At 39.6% G+C, this 21,902-nt stretch overlaps 1 protein-coding gene across 1 annotated transcript in view; it reads right to left on the bottom strand.

Moving 5' to 3' along the window:
- Positions 1-659: 659 nt before the first annotated feature.
- LOC135503625 (E3 ubiquitin-protein ligase ZNRF3-like) overlaps positions 660-21,902 on the bottom strand; it is a 43,963-nt gene continuing 22,720 nt past the window's right edge. The window contains exons 3-9 of the mRNA XM_064797268.1: positions 9,948-10,022; positions 9,662-9,814; positions 8,809-8,922; positions 8,268-8,441; positions 7,158-7,260; positions 4,515-6,359; positions 660-4,284 (exon numbers count right to left, since the gene is read on the bottom strand). Of these exons, the coding sequence (XP_064653338.1) occupies positions 4,223-4,284; positions 4,515-6,359; positions 7,158-7,260; positions 8,268-8,441; positions 8,809-8,922; positions 9,662-9,814; positions 9,948-10,022 (2,526 nt within the window). The 3' untranslated portion in view covers positions 660-4,222. The remainder of the gene's footprint in view (positions 4,285-4,514; positions 6,360-7,157; positions 7,261-8,267; positions 8,442-8,808; positions 8,923-9,661; positions 9,815-9,947; positions 10,023-21,902) is intronic.

Here is a 21,902-nt window from a genome sequence, read left to right as displayed (position 1 = left end):
TTGTGTCAGCATACACTACAGACAGGACTATCTCTATAGTGGTGGGCAATGATAGGTTGTGTCAGCATACACTACTCAAGACAGGACTATCTCTATAGTGGTGGGCAATGATAGGTTGTGTCAGCATACACTACAGACAGGACTATCTCTATAGTGGTGGGCAATGATAGGTTTTGTCAGCATACACTACTCAAGACAGGACTATCTCTATAGTGGTGGGCAATGATAGGTTGTGTCAGCATACACTACAGACAGGACTATCTTTATAGTGGTGGGCAAATGATAGGTTTTGTCAGCATACACTACTCAAGACAGGACTATCTCTATAGTGGTGGACAATGATAGGTTGTGTCAGCATACACTACTCAAGACAGGACTATCTCTATAGTGATGGGCAATGATAGGCGGACATCCGGCATTGACTACTCAAGACCACGTGGACTACTCAAAACAGCTTGGAAATGTCCTTGATGGTGGACCTGAGTAGGTAGCACCTGCAATAGGTTCCACTTGGGATGGCAGACAACTTACTATCTCCAACTATTTTCCGTGGGCAATCATTGTCTTGCACCACTCATAGAACTATCCTGGTCAAGAAACTCATAGATAAATCAAACCAAGAGCGTTGAGTTACATTTTCAATCAAATCAAACCTTTATTTCATGATAAAATCCTGAGTGAATTTACAATCTTAATTTAATAATTGCTTTGTACAGCTTTTGATTCTCCTTTCATTGACACCTCGATTCAACTCGCATCAGCCAAATTAAGGCAAACAAGTATGCAATAACAATTTATACATGTACGTACAACCAAGCACGGGAGTACAACCATTCAGTGTTTTGGCGATATCCTTTCCTTTATTATACCAAGAATGGATACTTGATAATACTAAGTACTTCGGATCACAAAAAATTTCCCCCGTCCCAACAAAATGCTGTAAGAAAATCAAGGTCTCTTCATAATTACCTGAAGGAATGAAACTTTTCACATTTGCATTAGAAGTAAAGACCTTGCTTGGAATAGTATCATAGTCAAAAAAGACAATAATTTCACTTTCCTCCTGTTACTAAAAAGTCCAGCGAATAGTCTTATCAGGATTTGGTGAAAAACCAGTGCATCTATGAGAAGCAATATATCCCTCCCCCATGAATCACTGTTCAGTAATAGTGCACCTTAACATGAAGAATAAGAACCAGTCCCAGCACTTATATTTGGAAGTTATTTAGACAGTGCAGGCCTATAGCATCCTTAGCCGACCATACCTTAATGACAGAACAATGAGAACGTGTATAAACAAGACATCATCTTGAAAACAGCTTTGGATATATGACATAAATATTCATAAATACAATAGATTTGATTATCACCGTAAATTTTGATTTTCATACAATTTGAAGAGTTAAGAAGCAAAAATCACAATCCACTTCAGGTTTTCTCGAGTAAATTCAACTTTTCTGCAGTGTCTTTAATGGTTTTTGCATGATTTTTGATTGGATTTTGCAAGTTTTGCATTGAAATTGTAATAGGTATGTAGATTCCAGTTAATACTGTCAGCTTCATTTTACCTCGATTGTCTCATTTTTTAATGGTATTTATAGTGCCTTTTGCATCCGAACTCGTCATTTCTACATTGAATTCTGTCAACTGTCACAACACTGAGGCAGTGAAAAATAGGGAAGCATCAAATAAACAAGTAGAAAAATCTTAAAAACGTATAAAAATAAGTCTTAATGAATACTGCCCTGAAGAAACGTTTAGTTTTAATAAGAACATGTCCAAGGTAAAAAAATCTTAAGTCTCATCTTAAGAAGTAGACATTTACATTTCCACAAAAAATAAAGTTCTACAGCAAATAAAGAGACAAAATATTGTTGACTGCCAGCCAGATAGCGTCAGTAGCTTTGCTAGAGCACTGATGTTGGTCTATTGTAACAAACCATACCAGTTGTTGACATCTGAAGACTACATTGTTCTCTCATCATCTGTTTTATTTACATAGTAATCCATCCATTGTTATACTGTACGGTTCACATTGCCGATTGCGTAATATATTCTATTCGGCGAGTCATATAATTTTATAACATTTTGCGGTTTGCACTGAGATTCTATAACACTTTTTATATTCCAACTGTTTTGCTTGAATAATCTGAATATTGAACTAATCATGGATGAATCGGGAAATTAAACATAAAGGGGTTAAAAGAGCATTTTCGTCTCCAGTAACATTTTGTTAGCACCCAATTTATAACTAACCTTGTCAATGACGGGTAACCACGTCATCTCAACAGAATGTCTTTAAAATCAGCAGCATGAGACATAAGCTTATGACAGCAAAAATACTGTCAAACCCAAATATGTTTTCATAATTTGATTCAGCCAATACAATTCCGTTTTCTTGCACAAATTTCTAAATGACAAATACCTTTGAACACAAAAGCAGCTGACATATTTGGGTGTGCAGTATGTAACAATGCACCTTTAGTTGCAATAATTCGAAGACACACTGGGATTAATCAACAATTATTGACATACATACACAGTAGACATCCAAGTACACGAACAAACATGGCCGTATACTCAACACTGACCGAATGTTAACTCTTTGCAACAAACAGTATTATTTCTTTATTGCCCCGACAAACATGTAGATGACAGACTTGGGCAACTTATGATAATTTCTACCTATTTTGTTATATTTTCAGACTAGTTCATTGGACTGACTATACACAGAGTTGTATGTGGCAATATGCTCGGAAGGCAGAAGCAACAAAATTTAACTTCCTGGGCCAAATTTGAAGGAAGAATATGGGCATGAAGTTTCTTACTGTTTTTGCAATGCTTTCCTACAGACCAATGACTGTCACAACCAAGGCTGCGTATCGACAGACTGTCTGCCTGTGACCTTGTAACGCACCACAAGCAAGGTGAACCTTTCTTTGGCTTCGATGTTCCAATTGGTTGAACCAGGGACATGCCCTGGCAACACCACAAGTCCACGAGTTCTCAAGGGAACAGCTATGAATACCTAGCCTTAAAGAACTCAAGTGAGCTACTAAACGGACAATAGCATTAGGCCCCTGCTCCTCACCAAAATTACCATACGCCTCAAATAAACGAGTAAATGGCTCATGGAATACTGTAAAACTGGTCAGGAGCCACTAACCTTCTAAGTGGTACCAAATTCAAATCGTCAGGGTCCCCGTGCATGCATTACACATTGTCACAAACTAGATTGAAATTGCATACTTTGCACCATCAACTGTGACAACAATTTAACTTACTTTGAACATTCATATACTGTTTATACTGGATGGAAGCAATGTACAGGAACGAAACTTAATAAATGCATTTTTGATATAACAAGTGAATAATTTCTATTTACATACGTCTTTATATATAATACAGAATATATCTCATTAATTTACATCAAGAAGCAAAACCAACTTTGCTCAATAGGAAGAATCGAAGGCATTATAAGATGTGCAATTTGGAATCAATGAATCTCGAAATGGTTTAAACCTTTCAATATCTACATGGAATCACTGGTATTTTTCCAATTCATTGAGTAAATTCACAAGTGCGAGGGTGCGTGCAAGAACCCGGTAAGCCACTTTTACACACACACCTTTTCCAATATCTTTGAATCTTCACCAGGCTATCGACTCCAAAGGTCAAAGCCGCAAGACACAACCAATGCTACATAGTAGCAAAATTACAAAAACAACCATCTTCTGACGAAATATTCTCAAAGGACTTCCAATGCATTTCATGTATCATGTCAATATTACTTACATGTATCGAGCACCAGAAAATGCCAATTGATAATCTTTCATTTCAATATGGTATTTGCATTGTTATCTTCATTTTTTCTGGCAGAAGATTTCCTTTTCCCTCTCACAGCACAAAGTACACATTTTACAACACTCATAAACAACCTTTTGTAGTTAAACATACTAACTCTCATTTGGAAAACATTTGATCTCATTATTTTGTTTCAGTTACTTCGATCAAAAGAAATATCACAAATTTGACCAACTTTAGAGGCCAATGCATTTTGTCCTTTTCTTTTGCCAACTTACAGGCAATTCTGCTGACGACCATGACTGCAAAAAATGTTTTGACATCTCGTCCTATAGTTCTTCTCGTATCCCACTGCAGCCCATCATCCTTGTTTAGACTCTTAGAACGTTCAGATTAATGTCATCCTGCACGTAGTTTCTCACACGACACTCTCAGGGTCGTACTGCTCATTCTTTTCCAAGGGAAGGGTGACATACTGGCCTGGAAGAGGGAGGTCACATATTAGTGTGTTCAAAGATATATACAGAGGAACATCCATTTGCAAGCACCTCTGTAAGCAGGAACCCTCTCTATAACGGCACAGTGGCTTTGGTCCCAAATGGATTGGTTCACTACACCAGGACACTTCTCTATTAAGGACAGCACTTGTCAGTCCCGAGGGTGTCCTTTAAAACACAGAGAAAAGGAAGTTCAAAACAATGTCTGCTTACCTTCGGGTTCTGAGTAAACGACCATTGACCTTCGAACACTGGCTGAACTCCATCGGGCGGCAGTCGAACATGACCACTGGTTTGGACTCCGTGTCTTCACTGTCGGGTAATTATGGACACCAGTTCTATCATGATGGCCGTCAGTTGGCGTCCATGACAATGACCTCCTTAGATCTCGACGAGGCGTGAAAATATCCTTGCGGCGTAAAATGTCATTCTCGGGATGGTTATCCAAGCTGTATGATTTTTCATGCTGGACTCCCAGATGGCGCAATGTTCCAAATGCATTATTAACATTTTGTTCCTCGGAACCAGATTCCACGATATGTAACGTGTTCCCGGCATCACAACCCTCATTCTGTGAAAGACTCTGGTACTGAAATGTTCCATATTTTTCCTGGTTACCATGGAAATGCTTCATTATCGATGACGATTCCTGAGTAATGGTCGACGATTGGCTCTCGTTTTCCGGAGATGTTGGAATACCTTCTGGATGGTTTCCGCCATCGGAAGCACATGACTGATAACCGTCACTCACAACCGGAGATATGGTAGAAGAATGCATTGAACCAAGTGAACTACTCGATAAATCACTACCAATGTCATCACGTAAATCGTCCTGATTAGAAACAAGATGAAGTCTAGGTACCCGCGGCTCGGGACCCCACTTCCGATCATGATTCTGACCAAAGTTAGAGTGTTGACGAAATGAACTAGAATTGTCACGTATTTTTCCTGAATTCTTACCCCGATGCACCATCTCTTGCATTGCAGGTTGCCTCAAAACCCAAACACTCTCAGATTTATCGATGTAAGAATACGGATATTCGCGCAGCATAGCATTACACCGGATTTTAAATGGCCCATGAGCCATCTTATTCGCCAGTTGACATGCCTGAGTTGTTTTGGGACACTTGCCAGATGTTTTCGCGCTATTTGGATTCTGTTTGCTATTTGCGTTACACTTTTTTGTCCTTGATCCACGATATATCTGAGAATCAAAACTACTAACGTCACTTGGCACTTGGTCAGAACTTCCGTAAGTGCTATGGTTGCTCGTTCCTAATGTTGTATCACTGAGCCTGTTACAGTCCTGCAGCTCGTTTCCAACCAATTGACTAGGGTCATATGGGCTACCAAGAGGCCCATTGTTTACTTTCTTGTCACACATTTGACTATTACCTGAAGCACCATTATTGTCACAATCAGTTTGCCGATTTTTCGATTTCAAATGCTGTCTATTGGGCGGGATGTCCTGCCGGTGAACATGGTGGCGGGAACTCTGGAATGCGGCCCTTGTCACGTACGCACTAAGCGAGAAGTTACTACTTTGACTAACCCCCGAGGTTTGAAGATCACAGAATGTCAGATTTTCCTCCTCAGGAAATGCACCTTTGTTACCATGACTACCACTGTTGCCATGTTTACCAGGACGATTACCATGGTTGCTATGACTAACATGGTTACCATGACTACTATGGTTACCATGACTACCAGGATAACTTTCCCGCCGATGCGACGATGAGTTTTGACCACTGTGTCTTTGGTGATATGTGTGTGTCCGGTGCGACGGCAGGTGGTACGGATTATCACCACCAGGTGGTACCCTAGAGCTACTATAATGATTATGATGCATTCGGGTGCATCCCTCACATGACGTACTATAATTCACAACGCTAGATGGTAAACTACCAGACAACGGCGGTGCTGGAGGTGGAGGTAACTGCGTTTGAGAGTTTTGATTTGATTGCGAAGAACGTCCTGAGGAATTCTGGGAGTGACTACTCGAGCTGACAGTTTGCTGTTGTCCCGTCCATGAAGGGCTATGAGGCAATTCCATATATTCTGAAACGAAAGAAATAGTAGGAGGTGAATAATTTTCAAACTTATAGCAAAATTATTCAAGTAGGCCGTACAAATATCTCCCCCCTTCCAGCATAAAAATGCTAGAGAGGTATAGCATGTGGTAAGTGCCAAGGCACTAGTAAATTAAACATCAATTACGGCTCCTCACACTGAGGGGTTAATATAACTTCCACATTTTGAAGGACACCTCAAGCAGATAACAAGATGGGTCAAGGACAGTACACACGGTGGTTAAACATCCATCCTAAGTAAACCGTAGCAATTAGTCTTGTGGACAAGCGGTACAGGATTGTCAATGAGTTTACAATGCACCTCAAGTACTGGTACTTGATATTTCTCTTGACCGCTTTATGTTAAAATAACCCTCGAGTTGTAATCCAAATCAAATAGATATTATTATTGTACCTATCTTCAGGAATTTTAGAGCAAGCTCGGTGCTAGAAACCTTACACACCAGATGGTACAAGTATTTGGCATTATAATTTTTATGGTCATTGTTGAAAGAGAAACACCACAGATACTGAAAGGCGGAGAAATTTTGTGGTTAAGAATGCCAAATGTTTTCCCAAATATCCCACTACTAGAGCGCTAAACTTGTATACCGTATACAGACTCTCTATTAAGGACCGACAAATGCTGTCCTTGATTGAGAGGTGTCCTGATTGCAGAGGTCAAATTCAATGGAAATGACCAATTTGGGACCATATGCAGTGTCCTTCATAGAGAGGGTGTCCTTATTAGAGAGGTGTCCGCTAAGAGAGGTTCCATTGTACTTACCCATGATATTGAGAAGGCAAAGAGGACACGTCCTGTTCGTAATGAGCCAGGGATCCACACAGTTCCGGTGGAATTCATGTGAACATGGCAATACACGTAATTCCTGAAATTGAACAAAGGGACACTCATTATTTTGATACACAAAGCGATCAATACCATTATATTTTATATGATATCTATAAATTCGAATCTGTATTTTCTCCATTCAGGTTTTAAATTTTTTTCCAAACACATCAAAAGAAATATCGGAGTATTCACTCAAGGAAAACACACCAAAAATGTGAACTTATCAAAATATGGAATCTCTTGAACTTCTTTGACGGAATACCGTAAGTGTTCCTGTTGGGCAAAATTGATGGTCCAGTAAAGAAATTTTGTTATCCCTCTTTGAAAATGGTTTTAGTAGATTTATGGTTTTATAACCAAATAGTTTTTTTTCTCAACATTTTATCATAACAAAAAAAGTTCGTTTTCTTGAAAAAAACTCGCCAAAATGTCTTTTTGAAGAAAAAATATTAAAATTGCATGGGAATCTAAGAGGCGATTAGTTATTTCAACGCATTCTTGTCATAGCAACTTAAAGAGGCCCCCCTCGGGCAGAATGCGGTCTATAGAAAGTGTTAAATATGTCGACAATGAGGGGAGGGAAGTGCGACTACCTGACTCATCCATACACCTGTCATAATGAATCTGAACGATCCAACAAAAAGGATTCACATTCTGATGTTTTTTCTTCGGCTCTAATATCAAAAGCTAGGTGTACTGGTATTTTAGCACTGTGCACCTGTACATCAGGAATGTTACCAAATATGCATCCAAATTGTGATTGTAAACCACCACCATAGCTTCCATTTTCAATGAGATACTCCTCATGAAATCTTTTACAGGCCTCAATTACAAGGATGGTCAAAACTTCTATTTTTGAAAAGGCTCTGAAATGGGAATTTCAGGGACACCATTCAGTACTATCGAATCGAACAAAGTCTGTTTCTGAAGGTATCCTCTGAAGACAACTAGCTGCCACATTGGAACCCGAATCTGTTGGCTCCCACCTCTCATACAAGGCTATCCCGATTGGTACATTACCGATTGGTGAGAAAGAGTTCTTACCTGAGCATCCCGATACTCTTCAAGGCAAATGGCACACGTTTCAAAGCTTGATTCGGTACTATATACAGATGAACACTGGCTTGGTGAGCGGCGATACTTTTGGCCAACAGAGACTTTATATTTTCGCGTTTCGAGCATGCTCACAGCTCGTTTGGCAAGTTCCGAAACGGACAGCTGAAAAAGACGGATATTCCATCATTAGAATATAGAAAAGCTTAACTTCGTTTATGAGAAGTCATATTGAGGCTTTCTAACTACCATTAGCAGCAAATATGGGATACCAGTAGTCGTTTATGTCGCTGCTGTGGTAAAGACTCTTTATTGTTCTGATGTTTAGCGACTAGTTCGGGACTACATTAGAACCTCTCTATTGAGGTCACCCTAGAGACTGACAAGTGCTGTCCTTAATAGAGAGGTGTCCTGATTAGAGAGGTCAGATTGAATTGTAACAACAAATTTGGGACCAATTTGTCCTTGATAGAGAGGGTGTCCTTGACAGAGAGGTTCCATTTTACTTATTTTGGACATCAATGCAATGTACCTGTCTACTTCTGTTCCTCCATTTGACTTTGACAAGTATAAGCAGAGAGATGATACACAGCAGTACAAAACATGCCAGGAAGATCACAATGTTGAAATAGGCTTTACTATCATTCTGGAAGTAAATTGATGAAAACCACAATGAATTAATGACAACACATATCAGAGTGGGGAAAGGGGAAACCGGTTTTCTCTTTTAAAAACGGCCAGACCAGGAATCTTCATGATAAAACAATGCATGTTTTGGTGACATTTCCAGATGAATGGTGCTACCCTTCCGAAGAGGTTCTACCCAATAATAGACAAGTTAAGAAATTTTCTACTCCTGTGAGGATAAAGTCAGAAATGTACTTTTAACCGCAAGAAGGTCTTTGAACCTAAGTGCCTCATCATATTTCAGTACTAGATTAATATCAATTCTCCTAATTAAACTCTCAATCTTCACACAATTAGCTCAATTGCTTTAAAAAACGGAAGTGTCTCGTAGCAGTCTTTTGTCTAATTGGCCTGATATCCTGCCAAGGTCAAGTATTTATCATCAAACTGCCAAAAAAGTTTAGAATGCTGAAAACATCTTCCCTGTTATCATTGTTGATTCGTGTGTGGTCTATTTCAATACTTTCATAATTTCTACAGTATTATTCAAAAGTAAACTTGATTTTGGCGCACAATACTTCAATCTGCAGCACATGACAGATGTATACCTCCTTTAAAAATAGTGTTGTGCATAGCGAACGAGGTTACTTATTGACAATACTTTTAAACACCTTCCTGGTTGCATTTTGGGTTGCAGACAACAGAGTAAAGTCCGGCTCCAGCCGTAGAACACAAGATAAAATATATTTTCAACTCACAGCACTAACGGTCTCTACAACAGCAGTTTGTGGATTGTGGACGATTCGTGCCCTGGCGACTTTTTGGTGGTCCACGATGCTCATCAACTTTTTCGCCTCCTTCCCCTTGATAGTAATGATGGGACGCTTGAGAACCTCCTCTGAACGTTTTAACTGGAAGAGAGATTCAAATTTAAGATTTAATAGAGAGGTTATCTTTAATAGAGAGGCGTCCGCTAAGGGAGGTTCCACTTTAAGTGGGGCAATGATATGAGCAATTCACACTGACAAAAAAAATGTAACTTACATCATCTGCAGCACCAGGATCATCAGAAATATCAAACACAACAGCAGTGGCACCCCTCTTGATTGCACGCTTGGCCTACAATGAGAAAATATGGAAAAACATGAGCAATTGGATGGAAAAAGACAAGGATACAAAAGGGTTGGACAGTGTAGTTCGATGCAGTTAGACACTTTGGATTAGGAAACCTATTCTCTCCACCATCCTTTGGAAATGCAGGATTCATTACCCCTATACCATGTGGCCTTAGATGACTATCTGTTGAAAACCCGAAAAAAGTCCTGAAATTAATCAAGAGCTGTAAGAAGAGAAGAGGACAAGCGTGAGACAAAAAGCGCAAAGAAAGTGTTGTCGAGATGTTGTCTGCCTGACCACTTTCTTTAATAGGAGACAAATTGGACGTCAAATCAGTCGCATAATGCAGAACTTTGTCTGAGATCCCAGTGACCTGACTTATAGGTCTTTCTCTTACCACTAGATGGCAGGATCAGAGAATCAATGAACGAGGATTCCTGCTCTCATTGTCCCATCACAAGTACGTACTCGAGTATGAAGTCAAAGAGTACCAACGAGTTATATCCGATGGTTTGGTATTCTAGTATACAACAATACACATCCACACCGCACAGCACCACCAATATTTGGCAATGAAACGAGATTACACCGCAGCCACAAGAGTTCAGTAAATAATATAATATATTGAAGATTGTGATGATGACGATATTGGGACAGTATATCAAATTGCCAGGGGAAGAATTATGAATTGTTGTCACGTAACCGCTTACATGTGTAGTCGGGATGTTAAATTTCCGCGGTTCTGAGTCAAGTGAAATCATACATGAGATGCCCTTACATGTGCTTACATGAGCTGCAAAATTTAACCAATTTTTCAGGACAAAAGCCAACAAACTGACAATTACAAATATCAATTTTGATTACAAATATCAATTTCTGTGATCCCATAACATATCATAGAACGTCATTATACTTTTGCCGACACAATCACACCATCGATAGTTTTCGCTTCCAATTGCAAGTGGCATCCCGCTAAATCCCAATAGAATTCACTTTCATTATAAACACAATCAAAGCTGCGTGTAATATCGGAATAGTTTAGTGAGGCCATTGTTAGTCAGAGGAGGCGATGTACATTTGAACAGTTGAGTCATTTTCACCCTAGACACTCTCTCTAATACGGGCGACTGATTATGAAAAGATTTTATCAAATAGAATTACAACTGACTAGTTTGTTCATCAAAAAGGGGTTCTCCCAGTTTTTTGCGAGATAGCATGCAGTGCACTAGAAGAGGGGCTATAGAGAGGTCAAAAAGTATCTGATCCCACATCACAATGCTACTGACCCCACCAACACAATGCTACTGTATGAACTCTGTAATATCATGATACGTTGCACAAGATCATGTGGCCCCTGCCACCCACATTGACGAATCATAGCCGAAAAAACTTATCCAACCCTGCGCCTTGTGTCACCATTGTCTCCGTTCTGTAATATGTGCAGAACAGATTCGTGCGGACAACAATATTTCTTAAAGAAGGACGTGCACCCGCCATTGGCACATACGCGGAACCCAAGCACAAATAAATACTCTTTTATTTTGCTCCCTTTGAAGTCAGCGCAAGGGCAAGATTTCATTCCCAAGTTATGTATAACATTATCAAGCATTTGTTCAACTAAGAAAATATACAATCACACTTTCTAAGGTCTCTATAATTACTCCTGAAGTGGCAAGACAAATACTTTTTCTACGATATTCAATAATTCATAGATGCGTCTTGTTTGCCACTTTGCAACTCAACAATTTTTTTCGACCTTTGAAATATTGAAAGAGTGACGAGGTAACGCTAACGTGCGTTGTAGACACTGCAGACAGTAGCGATATTTATTGCAGAGACACATGACATTTATTTCTGCGTTGAGCAATTCACTACAAATCACCAGTTGATAGCTGCACTTGATTTTGTTTTGAGCTCGTTGCTAACCAAATTCACTAGCGGGGCAACATGCAGGAAATCTCTCAGTTGTTCACGAGTACCAACTTTTGGAAGCAACAAGTCTCGCTCCATACTTCATCATTAATCCAACGGATGGGAGTCAGAGCAAGTGTGCACCTGCACGCAAACTCTTAACTGGCAATCTGACCGACACAAGTACCCCTGAAATATTCATATCCTTACAACGGATACATTCATTAACTGGTTGACTGAATTATTAACTTACAGTGAGCATTCATACAGGTTATTGTCCCCTTCACCTTGACACTAATTGGCCGCAGTTCCAAAAACAAGCCTGAGAGCAAGGCACAAGAAGGCCATCAAAGGTAGTTCAAACCGCCCAAAGCAATTAATATAGCATGAGGCATTTTTAGCTTTTTTGACAACGTCAACAATTTGAGATGCCAACTCACCCTAATGATTTGTGCTGCATTTATGATTGAACATGATAATGCAATGATGAGTAAAACAATTAGCATTAATCAAAATGTTACGCTCGATGTTCAAATCATGAATAGTCTCAGACAGACTAACGGGAAATAAATCGGTAGTTGGAGCCATTTCTTGCAAGTTTGCTTGTTTGTTTACCACTAGTTCCAATTTAGATGAATGTTTATCAGATCAGCTCACCTGGCGGGAGTCGTAAGCTGAGAATAATTAGCGCGAGCACCCCCATTAAACACTTCCGCACACACACAAACAAAGAAATCGCCAATGCTGGAATCTGGAACCGCCTTTCTGATTTAATGGGAATTGTGAACTTTCTTGAAAAAAATTTCAACTACTTGAGAATTTTATTGGGGGATATAAATCGCAGTGCCTCTAAAATGGAGCTCACAAGTAGAAAACTTTGCTTAATCCAAAAGTAACAAAAAAAGCACATGAATGGTTGGTGCACTGTAGACCTCTGAAACCACTTAATCAAATCAAAGAGTTGAATTCTGAAGGGAACCTCTCATGAAAAACTCCCAGAAATGAATCAGCTTCAAGTTCTCAAAGATCAATGCACTCTGGGCCTAATGTGCCTTGATTTGACCACAGCAGTTATGGTTGAATCAAATTTCATTGTTTAGTTTTTGAGATACTTGGTACCTAAAAGTCTATATTGGTTGTTTCAGCCAACACCGCTTAGGTGGAACTCTCATTTCGCCCCAAATCTTGGCTGCTACCTTGGTTTCGAGCTACATTTTAGCTCCACCTCGCAATGTTTGGTGAGACAACCCATACTTCTAATTCGGCATCAATTCCTTAAACTCAGCAGTCTGAACTTGAGGTGCAGTACACGTCTCGCTGCACCATCCACAGGGCCACAGCCAACACTCGTGAGATGACCACTATTGTATTATACCTTTGGGAAGTTCAAAGACTGATCTGAAGTATATACAAGTAGACTGAACAGCATAAGAAACACTCTAAAAAAACTCGACCATTCAAATAGTTTAAAAGCATTGTGATTTTTTATCCTATTCAAATTTTCGTTGCTTAGTTGAGTTTATCGCATTTAGGATTTTCAACTTCGGTGATCAAAGGTAAGTTGGATTGCGCAGGAAAGATTTAAAACTTGGGGTAAGCAAAAGACCAAAGGAAACTTTTGCTTTGCTTTTTAGGGGAGAAAACAGATTAGAAACTACTTGAAGTTTTTGTGGTAAAATTAGAAAGCAAAATTCAATGGGCTTTTCAAGAACAGGTGTGTGAAGGGCCTGCATAGAATTCTAAATACAGCCCACATTGGTATATACCTGTACATCCAAAGCCCCTTAAAGCATTTGGCTAACAGAAAATAACTTTGGGAGAAAAATTTTACAATTCAAATTCAGAGATTATGCCAACTATTAGAACAACTATCCTAATCACCAAGGAGTTGCAGGAGTATTAATCGTCAGAGAGAACCGTATCTTCAAATGCAGAGCGTCTCCACAGCACTTTGTAACGAGGCCCGAGAGATGCATTCATCTACAATCGCTCGCTTTTCACAAATTATTCATCAAGCCTGAGATTTATTCTAATCCCTGTATCAAACTTCATAGCCACCAATCATGTGAGGATCTGACACTAATTAGCAACGAAATTAATTGACAGAAAAACATCACAAATATTCATTGTTTTTGTGAGAAACAGTATCATTAGCAACAAAATTAAAGGAGGATCAGTTGTGAGAGTTTGAATTGGTACCAGGCTGGCACCACAAATAAATGAAGTCCAAGTCAAAAATGACATCCGTCCTGCTTCGCATCAGTGAAGCACCAGGTACGACAGGCAGATTATGACTTTTCAAGGGGGATGCAGAGAAATATCTATCAATCTGCCTTTCAATGTTCCCAAACAGTGAGAGGAAACACTCAGGAACGGAAACACTCCAAAACGTTACACCGGACGTCCCAGCATTATCTCTATCTGGTTGCTCCTCTTAAAGAGGAAGTATGTGAACAATTATGCAGTTTACAGAATGCCCATGACATGATGGACTGCACAGACGTGTTACATTACAGTATATGCATACCGTCGTGCCTTCCCTTTTCACCTAACCCTACAAAGGGTCAAAGCAGCGATGACACACCACAACTGAGGACAAACAGACAGTAGTTAAGACCCTTCTTCACCCTTGGGGTCTTCCTTTACAGCGACCGCCGACCAATAAACACGCATTGTCAAGAAGATCACAACGATTGTCGTGCAACAATAGGATGGCTGATTGCCGCTAATGTGTGCATTTAAAATCCCACAAGTGCCCTGTGCATGTTTATCTAATCCATAAAGTGGTTATGCTTGCAGCTTTCTGCAACTGCAACAAGGGACGATGCGATAAAAATAAACGGCGGCATGTTTCATGTGGGCTGTTTGGATTCCCCGGCTCATACCTTGGCGATCGTCTCACAGGAAGAGCCACTCGGCCATTTGGCACACCAGCGCTTGACATGAATATTTCATCGGAAGAGAACGTGGTACCATATGGGATCCCTTAACCCTTTTTGTTCCCATTCTGGATGGGTCACCATGTTGCCATAAATCTCAGTTGGAGTTTGATGGAGTATGAGAGTCAGAGGACTGTTGATCCAACATGCTAAGGCCAGGACGAATCTTATATAGACACACTTTATCTCTTGGCGAACTAAATAACCCTTAATGATATTATGACTTTTCAAATCAAGTCTAAAGGGTTAAAATTCTTAATCTTTCCACCATTACATTTCCTATGGTATGGAACTCAAGCCGCTTGGCCCAAAATTGGGTATTAGGCCTTAACACCACGAGGATCGAATCACAACGCCAAATCACGTTGAACAAGTTGCGAGTCAGACTTCTGGAGCCAGATCGTAGACTTGATTATTTTCTCGTCACAAAATACAACAAGTAGCCTTTGAAGTTTTCAGTACCCGACAAGAATTAACGCTTTAGATCTGATAACATCGCTTGAGCGCTATTCCCGCCTCGATCTGCTGATTTATTCCAAAAATTAGCGAGCTCAGCCAATCTGGAGCCACACATGAAGGTCAAGTCAGGAAAACGAACAAGATATTCAAACGACTGAAAAACAATCATAAAGGGTCAGAGACGAAACACAAAAAACTAACCAATTCTATTGTCTATTCCCTGCAACTATACTACATCTTCCTTCAGGAGATGAAAAAATCCACTTTGGTCATTTGATTAGGATTGACCTAAGATGTAATTCGCAAGATCAAAAGTTGGTTCATTATCTCGTAATCAGTAAATGACCTGATGAAGGAGTATAAGACACTGGGCAGGAAATGACCAGGGAATTTCATATTCTAGAGGACCTAATTATCTGGGGCTGGACCGCGGGACATCACTAATCAGATTATAGGAGAAATTATATCATGCTGAAGACGTGGCACATCGGTCAACTGCCGGACAAATTTCTCTGACTGAAGGAGTAGTACTATTGTAGAGTAACACAGTCTCTATGTTGAGTAACACAGTACCAGTAGATATGGTTCCTCTATATAGAGCAACAGGTCCTCTGGAAAGAGTAACAGTTCCTCAAGAAAGCTAACAAGGCTTCTCTAGACACAGTATTAGTTCTTCTAGGTAGAGTGACACTGTCCTCTGGACAGAGCAACAGTTCCTCCAGGTCAAGTAACACAGTTCATCTTCATAGAGAAATACACAATTCATCCAGATAGAGTAACACAGTTCTTCTAAATCAGATATTGCAACAACCTCCGCATTTGAAGTGACTTCAATGAATAATCCACAAAATACATCAAACAATTGTAAAATTCTCTTGGTCAAGATGAGACACCCTTGTAGGCCTGTAACATTTCTATTATTGCTCCAAGCATACACTTTATCATGATATGTCACGTCATATCATGATACTCATCTCCACCTCCACGTTTCGACTTACATGTACTTTAATCTATAAAATGATGCAAATACAGCTTGGCGCCTATTGTAGCCTTAAGCGGCACGAAATAAGAAATATCCTAGTAAAAGTCTACCGCGTTCGAAAAAAGCTCATGATTGATGCTAACCAATGTAAACAGATTCAATTCCGTCTGAATTTCAACTAGGGTGATGAAAATTGATCAAATTTAATCAGTGATTGTTTCTAATAGAGAGATGGATGTGCAAGCAACTGCATTTGGCTTCTGCGGAATTACTATTTGCAGTGAGAAATCACACATCGACACAATATCGCATTGAATAAACTTCAAGGACTGATGAGAACACAATTAATTTGATCAGATGTTTGTTATTTTGTTCCTCGAATAATTGCAAACTATGATTTGTGATATTGTAGAATAACCTCCATGCTGAGTTCACATCACAGACTCATACGTTTCAGAGCAAGAAATGAAGTTATCTTGGTTGGTGATACAAGAGTCATTTTCAATTTTGTATTAACCTTTGTTTATTTGCGATCAAATATGGAACTGAAATGAATATGTCTGGTTTGATCTTTGGTTTGTCAAGCACTAAATCCTTCCAGTACTGTAAAAGTTTGGCAATTTCCTAAACGATTCCCTAGAAAATCATTTTATTATAGTTTTTAAATTTACTATTCACAGATAAGTATATAACTAAATATATCATCCTTTGTTCCAGAATGCCGAGGGAGCTACGGCCCGGAAGATACTGACTCATAAAATGTCCCCGAGAATAAATCAGTTGGTATCACCTAAAACCAGAAAGATATGCGAACTCATCAGGCGAATAGAAAGATAAAGGTTTCACCCCATCTTTGCTTAGAAAACATGCTCTTTTTACACATGAATCTGTAGGAAAATGTACAGCAAAGTAAGGAAATAATCACAGGCTGAAATGTTTCCAAGTTCAAGCTATCAATTCTTTGAATTCATGGAGAATTCACTCATGGACCTACAGGAAAATGTACAGCGATGTATCTCAACTTCACTTGGGCTGGATTCCAAAAGCTGTGCCTGTGACTGACAAGAGATTGTCAAATAGTACCGGCTGCAGCGATGGCCTGGAGCTTTGATTATAATCTCGCTGAACAGCTTGTCCCTCGAGAAATCAGCAGAATTTCAAATGCGGTGATAAGCCGTCAAAGTGTACTGTGCAATGTATTCACGCACTGACCTCATCATCCAGGCAATATTTCAAATACGAATAAGTTTTTATAACAGGTTGCTGTAAACGCAAATCTGCAACAGGAATGAAATAGATGAATTTGCCCATGGCCTGTTGAACACATCTTGAGCATCAAGCCAATGAAAGATGGAGGATCATCTTATCAGGTAAAGCAGGACTCCCCTACAGCCTCTAAAAGTACAGTCCCATCAGCCCCCAAGGAATATAACTTACGAGAGAATGGGTTAATCAAGCCTTGATCACTTCACCCAATAGATCCACGCACAGAAGACACAGTTCCCGTTTTTAGACCTCACCACGATTGGTATTCCCAAGGATCCTCAGTCGCGTCTTATTGTGAATAATTCAATTTTGACGCGGAAGTCCTGTGCTTCCCGTACATGGACAAGGCTGGTGACGATGCAGTGTCTCATGGCGCAGCCTCCGTACCAAGCAACTGGTGTCACCTCATTAGAGATTTGACTTGCAAATTGAATCAGACATAACCTTAGAACGAAAGGCAAAGCAATAATGTTCTAAGTTATGAAGAATGGATGTGACATAGGGAAATTTAGATGATTGTAGATGATTGATAGTCGAGACTAGTTGCTGATAAACCCAATTTATTTCGCCAGGCTGAGTGTTTTGATGTCAATTCTTCATCTGTCTCCATTGTATCTGCATCTGCTTCATCTGCTCTCAGTGTGTATCAGTGTAGTTTCCACCACAGAACCATTCTCCCAGTACCTCTGACCAATATTTGATTAAGGCTGTGAAATCCTTTACCAAAATGCTGCAAGAGCAATGAAAGGTCATTCAAGAGATTGTATACATGTCATCTAATTCATCACACTCAAATCTCATCCTGAGGATTCCGTACCTACTAAATTGATCAGTTTATATATTGCTCGAAAATGGAATTTGACAACTGTTGAATATCTCCACGTCAGATTGCATGTGGACACTGTCTGTGATCTCATCAGCGAAAGAAGCCCCAGCAAGCCAAATCTTAAGTGCCAGTGAGATAAATCAACGCAACAGGAATAGTCAATGAATCATAGATAGACTGTGTACACCGATGACAGCATCATTCCACCAGTTCAATCAAATCTAATCATCTGGGACCGGCTCATTTGTTGTTCTGGACCGCTGTAACAAAGATGGCTTGATATATTTTGTCTACCTTAGTTTCATCATTTTTAGTTGGGTTAAAACTGTAGCAAAAACTGCATAGAAACTTTATCGTCAGAACGATTTAGAACACGTCCCCTGGCATAACTAACCATCAATGTTTGATGGGGTTAAATTAAGAAGGAAATTGGCAGGGAGTGAAACAATATTGCCATTACCGGGCAGTTTCTGTTGGATGGGAACCAGTCGATCACACCTCCTTTATGCAATGTTGTCATAGTTCCCTATTTATTTGTCTTCGACTAATTGGTTTTGGCATGAAAATCATTATTTTTTTCTCCCCATGTGGCCCCCAAACATGTGACTTTTATCGCAATGCCCTGGCTTTGCCAACAGATAAAGCAACTTGCCAGACATTTAAAAAATCGAGTTTGAGCATTACATGGGTTAAGATGTTAAATATGTGTAGCGGAGGCCATGCGTTGGAGAGCGGAGGCCATGCGTTGGAGTGATAGAAGACTCAATTACCGAGGTGTCGGTCATCTTTCCCCAAATGATCTAATTGACAGATTCTTATTCAAATGCACACCATCAACTGAATACCAACAGAATTAGGAGGACTAGCATTATTAGCTTCAGGTTCGACTGACACTGACAGGACACGCCAAAAACCAATCAGTGAGCGAACAGGCAGAATGGCCCAGCTTCATCTCGGCATCCTCATCAATGGCTGATAGAGAATTTCAAAGTGAAGGAGTGTGGAGTGTCGTTGAGATGCACTTGAGGAAGGTTTTAGCTTGGACGGAGTACTAGAGTGGCTTCTGCAAGGGGACCGGTCACAGTTGCTGATTGCATGGAGGGGGGGGGGGGGGGGTAAAGGACAAACCAGCAGAATCACATGCAGTATATGCAATGTAGAGGGGCATGTGGATGACCCGATTAAAATAGCCTCGAACCGAACTCCAGTCATGCTGATTGATCATAAAAATTTTCAATGATTGAAATAAAGTGAAATTTCATATGACCTACATTGTACATAACTCATCATGGCCATCTTGAAAATACTCATATACATCAACGGCAGCAAAGTACATCAGCTAAAAAACCCAACATATCCCACATTTTGTAATTCTATTACATTTCAGTGAATATCATGAAAGAGTTCCGTGTTGGTTTTGACCAAACATCCCTGAGGGGAAACTCCAAAGTAAACAAGACATAAATTGGAGAAGGATAAACGCTCTGTAACACAAACTGAACTGAATTTTGTTTTCCTTCCACTGCTAGTTTACAACGTGGTCCACAGCAGGTCTATTGTACAAGAGAGAGCCTTGGAGGCAATGGAGAGAACTAGCTTCAAGTGTTGAGAGGGAAAAAGCAAATGTTGCTGCAAAGTGAGAACTTTTTTGCAGTGTATCAATCACCCAACAAAAGCGATTAAGCCTCACTCTAAACCCTGAAATTTTGTGTGACACTCAAATTTGGCGGGTTTGTGAAATTTTCACTTGGCGATAGACTTAATATTGCTGAAAAATTAACTGGTTATGTAATGCATTAGAGTTGAAAGTTTTACACTTTTTACGTTTGCATTTGATCGTGCATTCCTGATCATCGTGAAAATAAAAGTAAAATAGAAGTCTCAAAAAAATGTTACGGTTGACAGTATTCTAGCTGATAGTATTGAAAAAACATGACAGACTATCACTGAAGCAAGAAATGAGAGACATCTTCAGAAGCCCCAAGGAGCCCCGCATCGCTTCCTCTGAGTGGCACTCTTAAGGGTTAAGTGTACTTATAAGACAAGATAGTTGATGAGTGTGCTATCATACCCATCGACTTCTTCTTCTCGCTTGGAAAGACATAGAAATACACGAGAGAGTCGCACTTATACAGATGTTGCGTCATTGACATTCACAACGAGTCATATCTTGGAAAGCGCGCCGACATGAATGGAATTTATCGAGAGATCACTCGACTGCTGTTTTTTGCACAAGTCGATGATCTACTCTTCATTCTTGTTGCCGATGGATTTGCTGGGCGTTTTTGTCTCGATGCTGCGTTATGAGACTCGCAGAGATGAGAATATATCACATTTAGTTGTTATGATGCTATTTGTTTGGATGTGATGATGTTTGGATGCATGGTGATTCGAAAGCGCTATCTTCTAAGAGAGAAAAAGAGCATAAATTTCAATTTTTTTCAAAGAATATAGATAATACAAATGAATGAGTATTGTTTCTAGTCCACAAATCATTCCAAAGTGACTTTTAAAACCTATACATAATAAGGCTGGATTCAGAAGTTTTCAAGCTCTTTCTTTACCACCAAATTCAGGTCTATTAGAATCACTTAAACATGATATTCCATCAATTACAAGCCTCAAATTCCAAAACAATAGACAACAAAGAAATATTTGGCAGTTAAGTGCGTAGGAGAATATTATCTCACGATCATTTATCAATGTTGCAATTATAAAATCATCATATCGATGTTTTGTTGCAATGATAAAACTGTTACGAATTTTTTCCGTTATTTTCTTTGAAAAGGAGCTGCTCAGATGGAATTTTTATGATATCTAGGCAGTAATGTCAAATGAATGTCAACAACAAAGATTTTTGCTAAATGTTTATCCATTCATTAGCACTAACACATTGACTTCCAGCCTTTGGAAAGTTTAATGACCCAAGGAGAGTTTGAAGATGAGTGATTCCCCGCTAAAGGCCCGCAGGCAACGGACATAACTGGTCGGAAATCCAGTGAATAAATGATGCTGGTGAAGCGGAGTTTGTGTGGTCCAGGATGCATATGCAATTGATCATTACCTAGGTAGAGAAATCTTCCGCAATACAAACAGGTAAATCAAGGCCTTCCTAGTATTTAGATTGAGAAGGTCGCTTTCAGCATGATTTCCGAGCTAATGGGCCAAGATGCACGCTTTGTATATACTGTAAATTTCACCAACATTATCATTAAGTGATTCTTGATTTAATTGCGATGCAATCTATAACACTGTGCGATCAATTGGGGATAATGTTTGTGTTTTCTGTGTTGGTTAATGATTGAAGGCACAAACAACCAAGTTAAATGACACCACTAGAAAATAAACACAGTCAAAGTGAGGGAAATCTCTGAATGCCTCCGACACCATCTCATCAATCATCAACTCTCCATGCAACATCAGTAAAACCCATTGGAAAGTTAATCCTCCATTCAAACACTTACAACTTAGGTTAATACAGCTACCATGAGGTTAATACA

This window comes from Lineus longissimus, chromosome 2, assembly GCF_910592395.1.
Source record: "Lineus longissimus chromosome 2, tnLinLong1.2, whole genome shotgun sequence".
In the NCBI taxonomy this organism is placed as follows: domain Eukaryota; kingdom Metazoa; phylum Nemertea; class Pilidiophora; order Heteronemertea; family Lineidae; genus Lineus; species Lineus longissimus.
Note: the sequence above shows the minus strand (reverse complement) of the source record. Positions and strands in the feature narration are given on the sequence as shown.